This window comes from Patagioenas fasciata, chromosome 1, assembly GCF_037038585.1.
Source record: "Patagioenas fasciata isolate bPatFas1 chromosome 1, bPatFas1.hap1, whole genome shotgun sequence".
Classification (NCBI taxonomy): Eukaryota; Metazoa; Chordata; class Aves; order Columbiformes; family Columbidae; genus Patagioenas; species Patagioenas fasciata.
Window position 1 is genome coordinate 126,637,778 of NC_092520.1, and position 17,941 is coordinate 126,655,718.

Consider the following 17,941-nt stretch of genomic DNA (forward strand, 5'->3'; position numbering starts at 1 on the left):
AGTCGAGTTCTTACAGTAAATATGTGAAGCAGAATACAATCTCTGCTAACGACCTATTATTGGACAATCAGCTCAGTTTCATAACTGATTAAGTGTCTTGATAGCTAGTGGTCTGGAGATTCTCAGGGTCTAAATTTCTTAAAATTAATTCTGGGATTTTTGGTCTTAGCAGGTTGGTTTATTAGGTTCTGCACATAACTGTAAATCCAACCTTAAAAGAAAACAGGTTGATTATAGAAAGCATTTATTTTGTGCTTAAAGGACTTCCTTCTGAATGCCTTGTTGCTAAGATGCTTATTTTTCGGAGAAGTGTGGAATTTTCTCACCGTTTCAGCAGAATTTTTTCATTGCTTGTTTCAGGTGTATGTCAATCTGTTGATAAGCCAAAGAAAAGTAGGTTTGGGCAGGTCTTAGCATCTGATAAGAGTAAGATCCAGGACACTGATTGCAGGACTGAGCACAAAATGGCCCATGTTAAGTTGTCATTGATGTGCTCCTGATTGCTTTTGCTTTGACCGAATTGGGAGCAAGAGAACAGTGTGCAGATCAGAGCTCATCTTAAAACTCCATAACTGCTCAGGAAACACAGAACTGTAACTGCTGTGAAGCTCATTGCTGTGAAATACCTGGCATGAGGAATTAGCCACGATTAATCAGGGCAACTGATAATTACTCTAGCATCACTGAACAAAGCAGCTTCTCTTCCCCATATCTGTATTAGCCAAAATAGATAGTGAAACACTTTCAGATAAGAAGGGAACATTATTTTATCATCTGTTCTCATCTCCTACAGACTACAGAATTGGCCATAGGACCTTCATCACTGTGTTCCTAGTCCAGTTGTTGGTTCTGGAACTAGCATTTAGGAAAACGTGCAGCCTTGTTTTAAAGATTTCCAGTAATTGGCTAATTCTTCTCTCTGTTTAAAACAGAAAGGACGATGTGTATTCTCAAGCTCTGTGGTGACGTGGATGAAGGATTAATATGTTATTTTAGTTATATAACTTTCCCATTGCAACTACAGGAAGAATTACTATTTGGAAAAATGTCTTTTTATTTTTAGATACATTTAGTTTGACAGGTCTTTTGACCTATTTAATAAAAGACATTATGTGATCACTTTTCATTCTATCTTCTGCTGTCACCAGTTGTTCTTCATAACTGGCAGCTACAGAGAAAGTCAGTGCCTTGTGATCACTGTTACAAATTACTAAAAATTCAATGACCACCTAAAGAAATCTGTGCTGTAGGAAAATATGTCTTAAGTTTTGATCTTATGTATGGTTTATATAGATAATCTTCAATTTTTTTGCTTGAAGGGAACAAAACTTACTAAAACCTTCTCTAAACCTGTTATCAATAAATTGGTAGCTTATACAAGCAGGAATAGCACAAATACTAACACAGCATTCACGCTTAACTTTTAAATGCTGGGGGTTTTAGTAACACATCATTGTAGATGGTTGCATTTATTATCGGTAACTGCATGTGTGGTAACCTGCATGTGTTATGTGTATTCTGGGTGTACAAATATGCATGGAGCAAATACTGTGTTAACTGTGTTAACTATTAATATCTGAAGGTTGAGAAAAAAAAAAAAGAAAAGAAAAATGTCTGAGTTAAAGCTACCTGTATAACTTCTATTGTGAGAGAGAGTGTTAGACTACCACTATGCCCTGTGCATACAGATAGCTAATAAATGGTACAGCTTGCATAATCCTCTTAAAATGCAGTAAATTAAATAAAATGCAGTTTTGTCATCATTTTTTAAAACTGGTATCTCTATATGTTGTTGTGCACACCCTTGGTTATGTTAAAATGCCTTTCTGGTTTTAGAAAATTACAAAATACACAGCCTTCTCAATCGTTTCTCAGTTTAGTTTTCCATAACCTGCAGTGTACATTAGGACAAGAATATTACCCTTTACCCTCATATTCTCTGTAGCTTTTTAACAGATGTGTTTGTAAACAAGCTTTACAGATATGCTCTTCCTCTTGTTTGGTATTTGTCCTGCCTTTGCCCGAACTTGTGTCTGCAGTTGTAAATTTCTCTGAAAATACAGCTCCTGTGAACAGAATCAATACGCTCCTCACTCACTTCTATAGATATCAGTTTTCACACATTGTTGCCTTTCTTGTTTTTATCTGTATGTGTCAGTGAGCTTGCTGAGGCTTATGACTACCTGAAAAAAGAAGAGGAAGCCCACTGTCAATGCAGACACTTAATACTGTCTGTTACTACTGCAAGAAGTGCAACCTCGAAGTACAGCGCTTTCAGGGTGGCTGCCTGGCCATGTAGAGCTTTTACAGACTAGTAACTAAATGGCTTCTTTTTTAGAGATGAATTTAGAGCTAGTGGTTTCTGTTAATTATTATCTATATATATATGCATGTGTATAGATATATATATATACACACACAAATGGAAATTGGAAATTATTGATATTCCAAGAATGGAATATGAAATTACACACCTACACGTTATTTACAAAACATTGGTTAGAGTCATTACCTCTGAGTATCTACTTTTCACAAGTTGCTATTTTAGGTTTAGGGTTGACTGAGTTCAGTCATGCTATTTGTATTCTTTTTCTGCAACAGGTGATTCCTAAAATGATCTTTAAAGGTAGTCTCACAAAGAGATGAAAATATATAGACTTAGGAGTGTTGGTAATTCTTGTGTTATCTATAGTTATTTTGGGAAACAAGGGAGCTTCTAACTCATAAGAATAAAAAGTTGTGAATAGCGTTGATGTGAATTTGCATTTTACTTCAATAAATGGTCATCTTTTTCATGGTATGCATTCAGCTATCCAGTTGTAGAGGCTTACCATTAAATATGAACTATCTGTAAGTGCTTTAATCCGAAAGAAATCGAAGTTGCTGAAAGCAAATTTTTCAGCCTGCATATATATCATAATGGGTATTTCATTCTTCTGGAGAATGACTCTCATGTAATTTGCATGCATGACAGAGAGATCTATGCCAAGAAAAATAAATACGGCAAAGGTCATTGTAGACCAAAAGCTCACTTTTATTGGTGAAAAAAAAAAAAGTATTAATAAATTACATCATGTTTAACATCCTCAGAGAGCAGCCAAGCACAGCAGTGTTTCACCTTCTCATAGTGCAGGGGGAAAAAAAAAGAAGAGCTCTTTATGTAAAATTTCTACTAATAGAAAGTTATTTAATTGAGCACAGAGAGGCATAATGTGATCCAAAAGTTTGAAACTGAAGCTAAATATATTAATTCTGCATATGGCATGACACTCTTGATAGTGAGGATAACTAAACATTGCAGTAATATACTTCAGAAATATTGGATTCTCTGCTGTTTGAAATCTTTAATATGAAATATCTTATGGGAAGAGAAAAAAATCTCAGTTTGAAGCCCCTTTTAAGTGCAAAACCTAGGACTGTGGCATTTATTTGTACCAGAATATGTACTCTCCTTAGCAGACAAAAAATAGTCTATGTGAGACTTACAGAAATTCCACAAAGGAGCTGTAAAACTATGTATTCCAGGAACTGAAAGTAGCTGTGTTCAGAACTGTGAATCTAGGTGGTGAAGATGTTTTCATAATTGTCATCGCTTGATAAAATACAGCCTGTGACACAGATACAACTGACTAACCTTCTAGTTGTTTTAGTTGGTTAGTGGTCTGGTTGAATCTTTTTACCACTCTATTACTGAATTATTTAGTTAAATACGCTGGTGCTTTTCAAGTTGATAGATCACTCAACTCGGTGGAGGAGGTCTTCTGCAAGAAAAAGCTGTCCTATATTCAAGTTACACACTAAATCAATTTTACAGTTGGTTTACATAATGGAGTAACACCAGCCCACAAGCATCTGCTCTTAGGGTGCTGTATATTCCTACTCAAACATGTACCAGTCAGTGTAGATCATATGACAGGACTCCTTCAAGCAGCAATGCTACTTCTGTAGCACCCTACAATTCCCATATATTTTAAAGGAGAGGCTCTAAATGGGGGTTGCCCATTTCTATGTGTGTCTTTTAATAAAAAAACATGGTTTCTGCTTATTATAACCCATTACTTAAGTGTTTATTTCTGTACACAGAATGATTCTAGTCATGGAAGAAGTTAGTTAAGTAGTCAAAAAAAAATAGAGTTTTTAACTTACATAGCTTGGTGTCATTTTCTTCTATGGAAGAGTTCTGGTTTTGAAAAAGGTCCCATATGTAATTTAGCAGTTTTTACTTGACAGGCGCTATCTGTTAGCTGCTTGGCATGACTTGACAGGAGGTCTTTTATGATAGCATGTCTTCAGTTCCTCTGCCTTGCAAGGAGAAGTGAACAGACTGCAGTCTTTGTTATTGCAAAAAAGATTTGATCTGAAAACACTTGCATCTGACACTACTAAAGAATCACCCATCTTAATGAAGAAAAACATGTCTTACCTCTGGATATTCAGGTCCTAAGAAGTTAAATCTCTGCTGCAGGTAACAGTGATCTCAACTCCAGGAGTCAGTTCTAAAGCATCTGCATTTTTGGTTCTCAGCAAGCACACAAGACTTTCAAGTCTTTGGATTCCATTAGTACTAACCTCTGAGAAGAATGAGAGACATCAGATCTGTATGTATCATAGATTGAAAATGAGTCATGGAATAAGAAAGTTGTGGGATGCTTTGGAAAGTTTGGTCATAGATCATGCTTATAAGAAGCTTTGCCCATTGATACCTCTCCTATGTAATTATTCATTCACAGCTTTGGTTTCCAGTAAAACATATCCACATATGCATGTGCTGTAGCATCAAGCATTCAAGATGCAGTGAGTATGGATATGGCATGATAATATCACACAAATACTAATTGATCTTTATACAAGTGACCAAAAGGATTTGGAGAGAAAACCTGCATCAGGTTGTAATATTGGGAAATGAAAATTCGTTTGACTTGTAACGGAATGGCCTAAGACATGACAGTGTAAATTATTTGTTAATATTGTATTTTTATTTTTCCCAAAATAATGATAAACTTTGGAGTAATAGGATGTTGAAATACTCTATGAAAACATGAGAATACAGAGGAAAATATCCTATTTCACACATATAGATCTTAAAACCAGGATTAAATGTTGTTTTCAGAAATAATATTTCTCTGTTAGAATGTTAATACTGACACACTTCTGCTGCTTGGTGTACATAATTTTGATTCTACTTGTTTCACTCTGGATCTCAACAGACATCCAGACTTAGTTTTCAACTTTTTCCCTTTTATGCGTTAATTAGGATAATCTGGCATGTCTGTGAAGTCCCCTGGGAGATCCAGCATTCTGATAAGAGAGAGAAGATAGTGACTGGCTTTTATCCTTGAAACCCATGATGTTTACTTTGAGGGATTCAGATCTATCTGTATGAGTCCTCCCTTTTAATATCTTCAGAGATATTCCACTCTCCTTGATAGCAGAGTCATTACTTAATGAAAAGGGAAAAAAAAAAAGTCAAATAATAAATTCAGTCTAAACCCCGTACTGTAGCTACTTCTGCTGTATGTCCTGGTAGAGTACACTGGTAAGAAGAGATGTGATGAGATCAGGTTGTATTCCTCTGTGCCTGGCAGCAAAGCACAGAATTTGCAAAAGATGGGCTGAAGTGCCAAGAAGATGTGCCAGGTCATCATTACTCTTCAGCTCCTTCTGCTGGGAGGAACTCACTCACCACAGTTCCCAGAATATTTGAAAACCACCATCAGTCAGTGATAATGCGTCTATTTAAGCATCAGTCCCTACTTCAGGGCAGTTGGCCAGCCTGAAGCAGGCGGCACAATTTCTCTCTTATTTTAGTAATTTGTGAAGTATTTTGGGGTAAACACTTAGGCAAATGAATGTGAATTATTGGAGAGTGTTTTGTTTGTTTGGGATATGCCAAATTAAATCATCTACTTTGTTAGGATGTTTCCTAGAAAATTGACTTAGCATTATACTGATGCTGAAGGGTGACAGCCACTTAATCAGGGCAATTACTAGTGTAATTTTCATTAAGGACAATCATTAGCTAGTGCCATGTATTTATACTGGATATAAAGATCAAGTTAAAGGGAAAACACCTATCTATTAAAAATTCCACTCAGTTTGAAATCCGCAGTGGGTGGCTTGGTTGATTTTGGCACTTGTCTTGCGTCCTCTCACAACAAGTAGCCGGAAACAATATAGAGTGCCCAGAGCACTCATTCAAAATGGACCAAAGGGTTACCATCAACCCTTAAAATGTATCCTAGGCTACCATATATCTTTATTGTCCATTTTAATTAGGTTGTTTAAATGATGCACAGTTTTTTATTATTCTGTTGGTTATGATTGTATTCAGGACTACGGTTTGGGAACAACTAGCAAAGTTAGGATTTTTCCTTGACCTTGCTGTCCTATAATGTGTTTTACACACAGCTTTCCATCTGTAGATGCCAGTACACTGACATCACTGTCAAAGGAGATTAATTCTTTTGTAAAACCCTACTTCCAGCTTACAAATAGGGAAATGAAGGCACAAGGAAGAAAACATACATTTTTATTTTGTTTTTTACTTAAGGTTATCCAGTAGACCAGTTGGCAGTGTCAGGAGTAGAGCTCAGGCCTCTGAAGGTCAGTGGTTTCCATGAAACTACTTAACAATTGGAAAAGTAATAACTTATTATTTTACAGTATTAACCCTCAAATTTGCTAATCTATGGACTTTACTTTCTTGAGGCCAATTTTAGAATTGTTTACTGCAAGTCTCTTCACCTGTGAAAGGGGAAGTAAAGATTCTGACATTTCCCCGTAGTACAGGTGGGCACTGGACATTTTTGTTCAGGATTTTACAATGCGCTAATATGATCACACATAAAAAGTAGATAGTAGATGTTGTAAAATCTCATTTCTGGTCATAATCTTGATGTTTTGAATACATATGGAGGTGTTTCACCTGTCTCATACAACATGCTTGGCAATATATTTCATATTCATCTCTTCTGTTGTTTTACTTTTTGTCATCTCTGACTCGGATGGGAAGGGCCATCATCTAAGTTAGTTAGGTGGCAATGCAGCATACAGAGAAAAAGACACAAAGAGAACACACAGTGTCACAGAGGCACCCTGAAACTCAGTTTAGACAGGTGATAAGCTCCAGACTTTCTTCCAACCAGAACTGTTTTGCAGAATACCAACTAGTGACTGGGTTGTCTGAATTATTCAGCACTCTAACAACACTATAAAACGCAGATTCAGATAATGATTAGGAGATTTATTACTAAACAGCTGATTCAAACTCAAGGGAACCCACCACTCTGTGCAAAATGCACATCTTCCCACTCATCTGTAGTGAAGACTCTCAAAGGTATGCAGAGGATCACTTACCCATTTAGCCATGTGTCTCAGTCCTCAAGGAACAGCCCTTAGGTGGCCTGTCTAAGGAGGAGAGTCTTCAACTGCAGACCTGCTGTTCCAAGGGAAACCAACTCAAAGGGGGTCTCCAGTGGACTCCATTTATACACTAGTTGAATCTGAGTTGTGGTCACTTATGGTAGTAGTCCACAAAGGTCTCTCAACCAAGGCTTTTAATTGGGCCCTGTCTGTTGACAAAGGGGCATGTGCATGATCATAGTGGTCCATCAGCCTAGAAGTTTCTGTTGTTTTCAGGGCTGGGGGAGAGGGGAGGTGGGATGCATCTGCTACACATAGAAAGCTACATTCACGATTCATTTGGACAACAAGATATTGCAGCAAAGCAGTGTGTCAACATTGATTCCAGGTGAACTAGCTGAGTTGCTGAAAGCAGTGGTTGCACTCAGACTGGTGATGGGACTAGGAAATGTTGTTCATAGCTGGACTTTGGTAACTCTGTATGGCACTGCATGGTACTTGTGTTGATGAGACAGCAATCGTTGCATGTGAGTTTTTATGTAAGTGTGAAATGACTCTAAAAAGCATTTTCTCAGATTTATAAAATAAAGCCTGCTACAAAACTATGTTACTGACCTTACTCCTAAAATGCTAATTTTATGATGTTTTAATAAGTACAAAAACCTGATACACACCTATGGTATATGAACCAATAAAGTGTAAAAAGACATTTAAGATGCATCCTGCTGAATTTTTGCATTAATTCATGTACTTTATTTCACAGGGGAAAAAACAGGCAAGAACAGATCACTCACAATTGCATGTTTCAACCTGATGATGTTGGTACTTTTATTAGAACAGTGGAAAGTCAGCATGAATTCTTTTGTTTTAAAGAAATCAAGAAGAATCGAGGCTAATTAAAGGTTAATTAGAGTTTAATTGGTAGTTCTTTTTTTTTTTCCCCCTTCTTCTGGTGGTAACAGGAATGTTAGAATCCTTGACTTTGATGGCAACAGATTGGGCAGGCCTGGTGTTGATTGCTACTGCCAACATGAAAGTGGTGCTGCAGTCCTGCAGCTCCAGTTCTTAATCAATGAGGTAAGGACATATTTACTGAGATTCTTCTGTATAAAATTAGTTGAGTAAGTCAATTAGTGTATTGTAATTGAGTGATATAACTTTTCACATTGACAAATTGTGCCAATAAGTGTCATACATCCAGAGGATGTTCACCATACAGCCTTTTAGAAGACTATTTCTGGGACTTTATGCAGGGGAAGGCATTATCTTCATATAAATCAGTATAAAATACTGCAAAAAAGGCAGTTGATATATGAATGTGTGCAGGTAGATGTGAAATCCATTAAATTGCTAAATATGTTGCACAGTCCTGTTTCAAATAGAAATTAATAGATGAGCTGAAACTTTCTATGGAAAGATATTGATAATTATTGGCTGAAAGCTCAATAGTTGGGGATATGCTACTACTTGAAGCAAGAAAAAGCAGCTGCAGGGGGTCATCAATCAAACCAGCATGCTTAGTCTTTGTAAATTGTTTGTCAAAATCAAGTTTACGCAACATGAAGAAAAAGTGATAGATTATAGCTCACTCTGTGCAGAAGATCTCTGGAGATAGTAATAGGCAAGAAGACTTTCTGGAACATATAAATCTGTGGATATTGTTTTTTTTTTTTCTAGAACCTCATAACTTTGCAAATTATTAGCTAGTCATAGTTGAGTTTTAGTTCATTTTCTCCCATGATATAAGGAAGCACTTTTGCCAGTTTTGAGTTCTCTTTCTAAGCATGAAGGTCTTAGAGGTTCTCAAGCAAAGAGTTTTAGTTTTGTGTTTTTTTTAAACATGGGAAATATTTTTATCAGCACCCATATGGAGAAAGTACCTGAACCACAGAAACTGTGGAGGGAGAAATGAAACTTTAGAAACAATCAGTCCAGTGGAATTCTTTAGAGGAAGGCAGAGATGAAAACAGGGAGGCCAAGGTTTGAACCAGTGTTCTTTCTTTTCATTAGGTGACTAGCAGAACCCCTACTGCATAGGATTAATTTGATTTTTGTGGTGGAGATTTTGTCTGACATTGGTCCATACTCTTTGGGAGATGAGAATTAAAGTATGGATTACACTATATTAGAGACGTCTTGCCTTCATAAACTTTATTTGCGTATGTCAACATTGAAAAGAACAGTTGCTAGGATTAGGAAGACTTCCAAGATGCAGAAAGAGAAATTTATTGGTCAGTCATAGTTGGTATGAACTGATCTTTCAATTATATCCTCTTCCTTCTTCAAAATAAAGCATTGCCTTCTGCTTGGGCAATATCTAGTTCTTCTCTGTCATAGTAATACACAGGGATAGATTCTTTTTACTAGACCTGATCTGAGGTATAAATGCACTAAACCACTGAAGCAGCAGGAGAGAGCTTCCTCTGCAGCACCTATTTTTGTGTTACCAGTGCTTCATAGTGAGCAGAAAGATAGTGGGAAGGAGGCAGAAAAAGTTCACTTCAAGCTGTCCAGGCAGATAGAGGTCTGGACCTTGGAAGATGTCCATTTTGGGGGTACCTGAAGGAGAAGCAGTCTTCAGAGTATTTCTGACCTGTGATAAAGACTCATTACTTTTGTCTACATCTCTTAATTCTTCCTAGGTCCTCTCCTCCTGCTATCTGTCCCTACTTTCCTATCTGCATCTTCTTTTCACAGTTCTGGTTTTGAATTTCATGTTGTTGATATGACTACTAAGCAGTGCTTGGCACTGTCACTTAGGTGTGTATATGTGCACTAATCCCTTTTTCCGTTAATTTTATCCTTCATACTTGCCTTTTTAAGTGAGTGTTGTCTGTCCCCCTTTTCATTAATTTCTGTGCTTATGTGGAAATACATCAGAGTCCACATGTATAACCTTGGTACAAAGCTTTAATTTGAATTTTAAATTGATGGAGTATTAATTTAACTTTGGCTGATCTTGTAGTAATTTAAAATATTTATATTTACCAACTCAATTCAAAATTACTATTTTTTATGGCAGAATATATTTTTAATAGAAGAAAACAACTGTTTTTCATAAACTGTATTGTTTTCTATGGGTAGATCGTTAACAGTGAGCATCACTTAAGAGTAAGACAAAATCACAGAAAGGTAATATGTTGTGCTCTATTTTGTGTCTGCTTTAGGGTGCTTTGGTCAGTGCAAGTGCAGATGATGCACTTCATTTGTGGAATCTCCGACAGAAACGACCAGCTATCCTACACTCTCTGAAATTTAACAGAGAAAGGTAAGACTATATGACACGCAAAAAAAATCTCATTTGAAAAACCCAAACTTACTTTCTGGATTTCTCATTAAACATGCTTATTAGTTTGCCTTTCTAAAGGGGCATATAGTTTTGCCTTGAAATTTTTTCTTCCATTGTTTGAGTCATTTCCACAGAAAAAAAGCTTCACTTTCTGCATCCTTTTCAGAACTAGAAAAAAAAGTCTGCTTTTTGTCAAAATGTTTCTTATTTTACTTTCTGTTTGCATGAACTAGTGTGAACAGTAGTGTGTTTGTTTTTGTCTAAGACCAGATACAAACCTTTAGGCTGATCTGTTGTTCAGTACTAGCCAGAGTACCTCAGCTGGCTGTATCAGGGAAATAACACTTTTTTTCTACCTTGAAAGGGCTTTATTTTTGTAAAATACTGGAAGTTTAGCAAAAATGAATAGTTAATTTAGGTAACTATGGTAAATGTCAAATGAATCAGAGACTGATTTACTAAATTTTACTTCATCAGAACCAGATTGTAGAAATCCCTGCTGAAAATAGATTAAATGAGTGGTTGTACTTTTCATACTTAAAGAAAAGCTGAGCACTTTAATCTGTATTTAGTCAACCAAGTAAAACCTGTTACAATATTATGGTGCTTGAATGTTAGACTTTTATTAATAGTAAGAAAAAGTTCCGTATTTCTATTAAGGAATTAGGTCAGTAGTCAGTGTATAACTGCAGTGGTTGGCTTTTTGTGAGTCCTTGAGCTGTACAGTTATTCTGTATTTCATCTTTGGGATGGATTTTTTGAAATTTGAAAATGTAAGTATAATGCATAGTATAGTTTTGACTGGAAGTTAAGTGATATTGTAATTCTGTGAGTACACACATTCAGTGTTTCTTGCGGTGCAGCAACTTCTTTTAGATATTTATATATTTGTTTCTGCAGTGGTGAAAGATATCATTTACTTTACCAGGGGTAGGAAGTAAACAGGCTCATCAAAACTTTAGCTGCTACAAATCTGAAAATTATTACGGAAATAGACTTCTTCTTTGTTGTTTATTATTCAGATACATATTGTGTTTGCACTCAAATGTCACCAAGTTGCACATTTTGATGTGAGAAGTACTGTGTGATAATACAGAAAATATACATCCTAATTTCAAAGACTTTATAACCTATAGCAAAAGTATATCAAGTGGTTTGGGACTGCATGAGGGAAAATGAAAAAGAAAAATTATATGTACATTTGATAGCTGTTTCTGGATAATAAGTTGTCCTCTTACGTATGTTGAAATATTTGAATCTTCGTATACTTATCAGGTGGGTACCGTATTCACAATTTGTCTGTGATAAATCTAAATATTGTAGAAGTTACTCCAGTACATCTTGGTCTCGCCTTCCCAGCAAACAACCCTTCATACAACCTAAGAAATCAAAAAGCAAAATATATAACTCAGCTACTAGAAATAGACATTGGCTCTATCTGCTGCAAAGAACATTAGGAGTAATCTAAACCACTGAAAACTATGATAGGCCTTAATTTTTTTAATATAGTCAGAGCAGATTTCATCAAATATAGCTTTAAATGTACAACTGTTTACATAGTTCTCCTGTTTGAAATTACTGCAACTGGGATAGGAAAAAACAGCTAGTATTACACTGTGAAATCCAGATCCTTCAGACCTGTGTGCGTTAGTTTCACATACAAACACAGTTCATCTCCCGTTATTCTGAAGCTGAGCTATTTCATTGTGTTGGCTGACATGGCAGATAGCCCTCCTGATTTTCTTCTTTTAGCCAGTGCTGACTGGCGTGTTTCGAGTGAGCTGACAGCACATACAACAGCTTATCCACAGACTGACACTCAGCCTGCATGAACACAGTGTGCGAGTTGTGTTGGGTAATTAAATCCATCTGCATGCACAGTGCACCAATGCCATAGCAGTACCATAAGTGCCCTTCCGCAGCCGAGTCACCAGGTGACAAAATCTGTGCAATGGGCTTTGGGGCTCTGATCTGTAACACTTTCTTCAGTGTTAAGGATGTTCTGGCACAAAGGAAGAGGAGCTTTTTAAGTGGGTGACCTTTAAAGCAATTATCTCAGTTAACTGTAACTTCCTGTTAATTAGAAACTTGTCTCTGAGATTTTGCAGTATTTTAACAAGGCGATTGAAAGTGTTACTGCAATGCTTGGAAGCAAAGAGAAAAAACAGATATTTTTTGATCTGATGACTTATGTGTTGGCCCATATTATTTCCTGAAAGTGGCTGCATCTTTGTCCATCCATCTTGCTGTATCTTTGCATGATTTTGTGTCCTGTGTTGTTAAGAGTTTCCCTCATCAAAATGACAGCAAGAGGCTATTGAATGAATACTGGTGACTGGCTGTGCAGTCTCAGCAGTAACTGTATGTGCTTACTTGTGTGTTAGGGACACGTAAGTTACCAAGATTATCTGTCTTGTTGGCTGTTCAGGGAACTGAATTCCTGTGATAGCTTGCCTGCTCATAAATGAGCCTCCTGTTAATAGTGTATAGCTGCAAACTCTGTATTGTTTATGTACTTTCCAATTAGTCAGGGGTCTGTAATCAAGCATGGAAGTAGTTAATAGGCTCAGTGCAGTTGCACAGCTACGCTATACCACAAAACAGATTCTGATTACATGGTGTCGTGCAGCATTTAGCTGTTCAAAAGAACCACAGAATTCAAATACAAAGCAATATTTCACCGTACACTCCTGTCTACCTTTTACAATGAGACAGTTTATAGAAAGGATTTAAACTTTCTCGGGTTGATGATGGAAACAACTGAGGAAAGCAAAAGAAGCCATGTTGTTGATTTGCATTCACTTCCACACATTGAAGAAGTTTTTACAAAACTTTGTTGTGCAGATTCTTTTTTTGTCGTCTTACGAAGTGTGTATTGCCAAGTGTGAAGAGAACACACACTTCAAACACGTAAGATAAATAATAAATGTGTGTGGCATGGTCTTACATCAGTGTGTGTCACTTTAGAAAGTATGATGCTCAGGGATTTCAGTAATTAATTAATGTTGTTTGCATGCAATTATTGAGCTTGGAAAGATTCCTGAAGCTCATAAAGAGCATCTCTTGTCTATAGGGCTGTGCTGTAGCACTGCAGGGCAGTGAAGTGAACTTTGCCAAATGTCATTTCAGAAAGACAAAAGACAGTATGGAAGGTTTCTCCAGTGAGACTGATACAAATAATCTCCATGTAGTTATCACACAACTCTGCCTTCTCTGTTTTGTTGTGGGTTTTTTTTTTGTTTGTTTTCTTTTGTCTTGTTTAAAAGAAAAAAAAAATAGAAAGAAAAACCACACAAAACCCCAAAGAAATCCCAATATTACATTCTTTTTTCAGGTCTTACGTCAGGTTATGGAAAACTTCATAGTACGCTTGACCTGTAGGATCAATGAAAGCCATAAACTTGTCCTGGAAAGGTGGTATGCAACCTCATTGAAATGATGACTGTCTTGGTCATAAAAAGAAGTCTAGCACAGGCATTTTGTTGTGTGGTTTTGGTTTTTTTTTTCACCATACATTAACTAAAGGATCAACAAAAAATAAGAATACAAAACATAGATTAGCTTGTTGATACCAAGAATCAACCATTTTGATTTGTGAGATTTGTGAGATTATGCTATTCCACTACAGTAGAATGAAAATTCACATGATCCCTAAGATTTTCTTTTTAATAGGTCATAAATATATGTGCCTTCTAGTGGATTGGACCTGAAGGGACCTCCTCAGTGTAGTTCTCTGAAGCTGCAGACTAGACAATTCATGGACCTCCTTTTATATAATGAACAAGCTCTATACATTTTGCATGAAGAAATGCTGGTCCCTTATGATCCCAGTAAGAAAGGCACTCAGACTGTGTAAGGTATAATTCAAAATGCTATTTATTAGAGTTAGCACTATAGAGAATGAGAGAATAATATAGATAATCTTACAACCCTGTAATGTTGGGAACCCTGCGTTGTGCGTCAGTCATACAGGCCTCGAATCAGCAGACTGTGCAGGCCCCCATTCATAGAAATTTTGGTCACTCAAGGGGTACATGCAGCACATCACAGCCTGAACACCACCCTGTACAGGCAGCACAGGCTTGTGCCTACCCAGGGTAACTTCTGTCTCCCAGTCAGGATATTGACACTATTAAATAACTATTCAAGCTTAAGGCCCTCCTACTAGGGAAAAATTGCTCTGTGCTAATTTTATCCTTCTGATGGCAAGATGCCATCTGACTTCAAGACTAAATTTATTGTTCTGGCTCTTTTATTCCCATTTATTGTGATATTCTGGTATCCACATTGTTGGGCATTTAAAATATTTCGTCTCTCTTCTTTGTACTTAAGGAGCTCATTCATATCCATTCACAACCTGCTTTTTTCTTCTTTTCTTCACTACAAAAATCAAGATTCTGTGTTTCCCTTTATAAACTTATGTCTTCATTCCCTTTTCTTTTCTTTGGCCTTTCTTCTCATATTAGTTCTCACTGAGCTGATGATTAGATACGGAAACATATTCTAGATAGGGTCCCATCTGTGCTGTGGACATTGACATTACTATTTTCTTTTGTGATCTCTGCAGCAATATGTTTACTGATGCATACCGTAACAAGATCTTCCTCTTACATGGCTTCTTCTTATCAGTGCTTGTGGTCTTGCTGTGATTGACTAATATATCCATTACACTTCTTCACTGATGTATATCTAGCGAGCGGGGAATGTGTTGCTTTTCAGTGCAATCTTTTAAGAGTGGAAGCAGCAAAGCAAGACAAGTGAAATTGAAATTATCTTCTTCCATCACTTCTGTATCATGAGTTCCAACCCAAAAGTGAATTCTCATTCTTTGAAGTCCGACGCCTTGCCCTTTGCCTTTTAAATTTCATTCCTTTTCTTGTACTCTACTTGTGCAGATTGTCCTTCCTCTGTAATACTGCATCCCTAAGAAGTGTCATTAGTATTAGTACCAAGGTCACTTATGAAATTATAAGGTCAGCTGTAAAGCTAATACTTGAGAATGCTTCAAATGTTCAGTAAAATATTCCATTTTCAATAAAATCAAGTGGAAAATAGAAATTAAAACTGGAATTTTATAGGACTGGTTTTCATAAATATTGTATTTAGTTTGGGGCAGCTGAAAAGTCCATGTCTACCCAGCAACAAGCAAAACATCAGAGTGGTATCGACATTGTTCTCATACTAAATTGAAAACACAATTGCTAGAAAGAAAATTAACTGTATCCCTCCTGAAACCAGGACAATGTTACTCTAAAATAACATCACGTTTTATTGACTCATTATTTACTAGAGAAATCTGAATTTAAGTAATTTAAGTAATTTAACCTTGAATTTAAGTATCTCTGTTCTTTTTTTAATGGTGACTTTCACAGTCTTTCCCTAAAGTAGTTTTTAGTCCACCGGGATTCTGCCAATATTATTATTTTTGGTTTCATTTCCATTAAAAATGCCCTAAAGTGCATTGTGCCACAGTAACTGGTTTTACACCTGTTTGCTAAACAACTTATCTGAAGGCAAATAGAGCTGTTTAAGATATTTAAGATGTATTTTTACACAGCTTTGTACATAAAAAGTTCTGTTTTCATAATGAAACTTTAAAATGTGCAATAATGACATTAGCACAGTATGTAGTAATTTGATTTTTGGTAGCTACTCAGAAAAGTCTCAAAACAGCAAGTAGGGTTACCATGTTACATTGGTTACATATATATCTTAATTTTACAAGCATGTATCCAGTACTTAAGAAAACACATGATGAGTAATTCGGTAAATGTTTTTCTATTTCATAGTTATCAATCAATTGCAAATTAATTCATGTTTTCTTCAGATTGGTGTATTAAAAACAGATTAATAGAAAATGGCTGATATGCTATATATGAATTATGAAAGAGGCTTGCAACCGACCACTTCTACTTTCCCCCATTGCTAAAACTGTCTCAGATAGCTTCTACTTCCCCCAATCCACTTCTGAGCTGTTTGTTTGATTTATTTACTTTATTTAAAGATTTTTACAGAAAATATTTTGGGAAATGCATAAGAGAATCTTGGGATTTGATCCGAGACCATGGAAAGCATATTAAGTGAAGGTTTCTAAACAAGAATTTTCTCAACTCTCTAACACCAAAATCACTGTTTCTAGCTGCTAGTAGGCCAGATGTGGTGGCTATAAATACAGTATAGTTTAAAATGTTTGAAAAGTGAAATTTACTTATAACAGTTAACGAAATAACTTTATAAATCTGCTATATTTATGTGTTTGAATGCACATATAAACTTGTGTGCCTGTGTGTATGTGTGCATACAGATACACACATGTATGATATCATCATGACCTATAGAATTGCCAGACAAAATTCCATAGGTAGCACAAGTACCTGAGCACTTGACAACAGTACAGGGACCACAGGGCTCCCAGGCCTGACAAACCCTCTTTTCCAACTTACCTCTTCCCCTGTGTCACTCTGGCTGTGCTTCCTTCTATTATTTCTATGAGAAAACAACTATTTCTTTGAAATTCCATTTTGCAAAACAACTTTGTGAAGTTTTGGGCTTCATTCAATTGGGAAGAAAAACACCTTCTCAAATGCTTAAGTTTTTGTGTCACCTGGCCACCGCTGATTGTCTGCCTGAGTAACTTGTGTGTTCCTTGCTTTCCTCTGAAAAAAAATCCTTTACCTCTTAGCAATAGACATGATGTTGCTATATTCTGCAAACTTTAGCTCATACACTAAGAAGGTGTGCTTGTTGTTTTAATGCTGCATAGAAAATAAAAATATGTTTGTCAGTAGACTTCTGCTTTTTAGAGGAAACACAGGGAAACATGTTATGTTTTCACGTAAGCAGCTCTATGGCCAAGTTTGGATTGCAAAATTTAAAAAACACACAGCCATACACTGAACAACCATGTTTTGTGGGCTTAGTCATAACAATGAGAAGTTCAATACTGTAATACAAAAATGCATCATCTACTTTCTGATCATATATACTCATATTAGACAAGAGCTGAAAAAGATATCTTTAAAAATTTAAATAGGCTCAGACAGCATGAATAGTCTACGTTATCAGTGGGAACTTTCAGCTTGCTACAGTTATAGTATAGTTACATGAATTCTGTGGTTTTATTGTTTGAAGTTTTCAAATTTGAGTTTTAAGACATTTTTCATAGTCCTGTTCAGGTCTGCCCTTTGACCTTTGTTACATTAGATTTCCGGTCATCTGTTAACGCAATGAAGAATATGCACCCATTGTGTTGCAGTAAGCCATTTAGGTCTTGGAAACCACCCCACCCCT

At 36.3% G+C, this 17,941-nt stretch overlaps 1 protein-coding gene across 4 annotated transcripts in view; it reads left to right on the forward strand.

Moving 5' to 3' along the window:
• STXBP5L (syntaxin binding protein 5L) overlaps positions 1–17,941 on the forward strand; it is a 202,093-nt gene that overhangs the window by 69,489 nt on the left and 114,663 nt on the right. For all 4 annotated transcript variants that reach the window (XM_071814146.1, XM_065842427.2, XM_071814153.1 and 1 more), the window contains exons 3-4: positions 8,358–8,439; positions 10,530–10,630. In XM_071814146.1, coding sequence (XP_071670247.1) covers positions 8,358–8,439; positions 10,530–10,630 — 183 coding nt within the window. The remainder of the gene's footprint in view (positions 1–8,357; positions 8,440–10,529; positions 10,631–17,941) is intronic.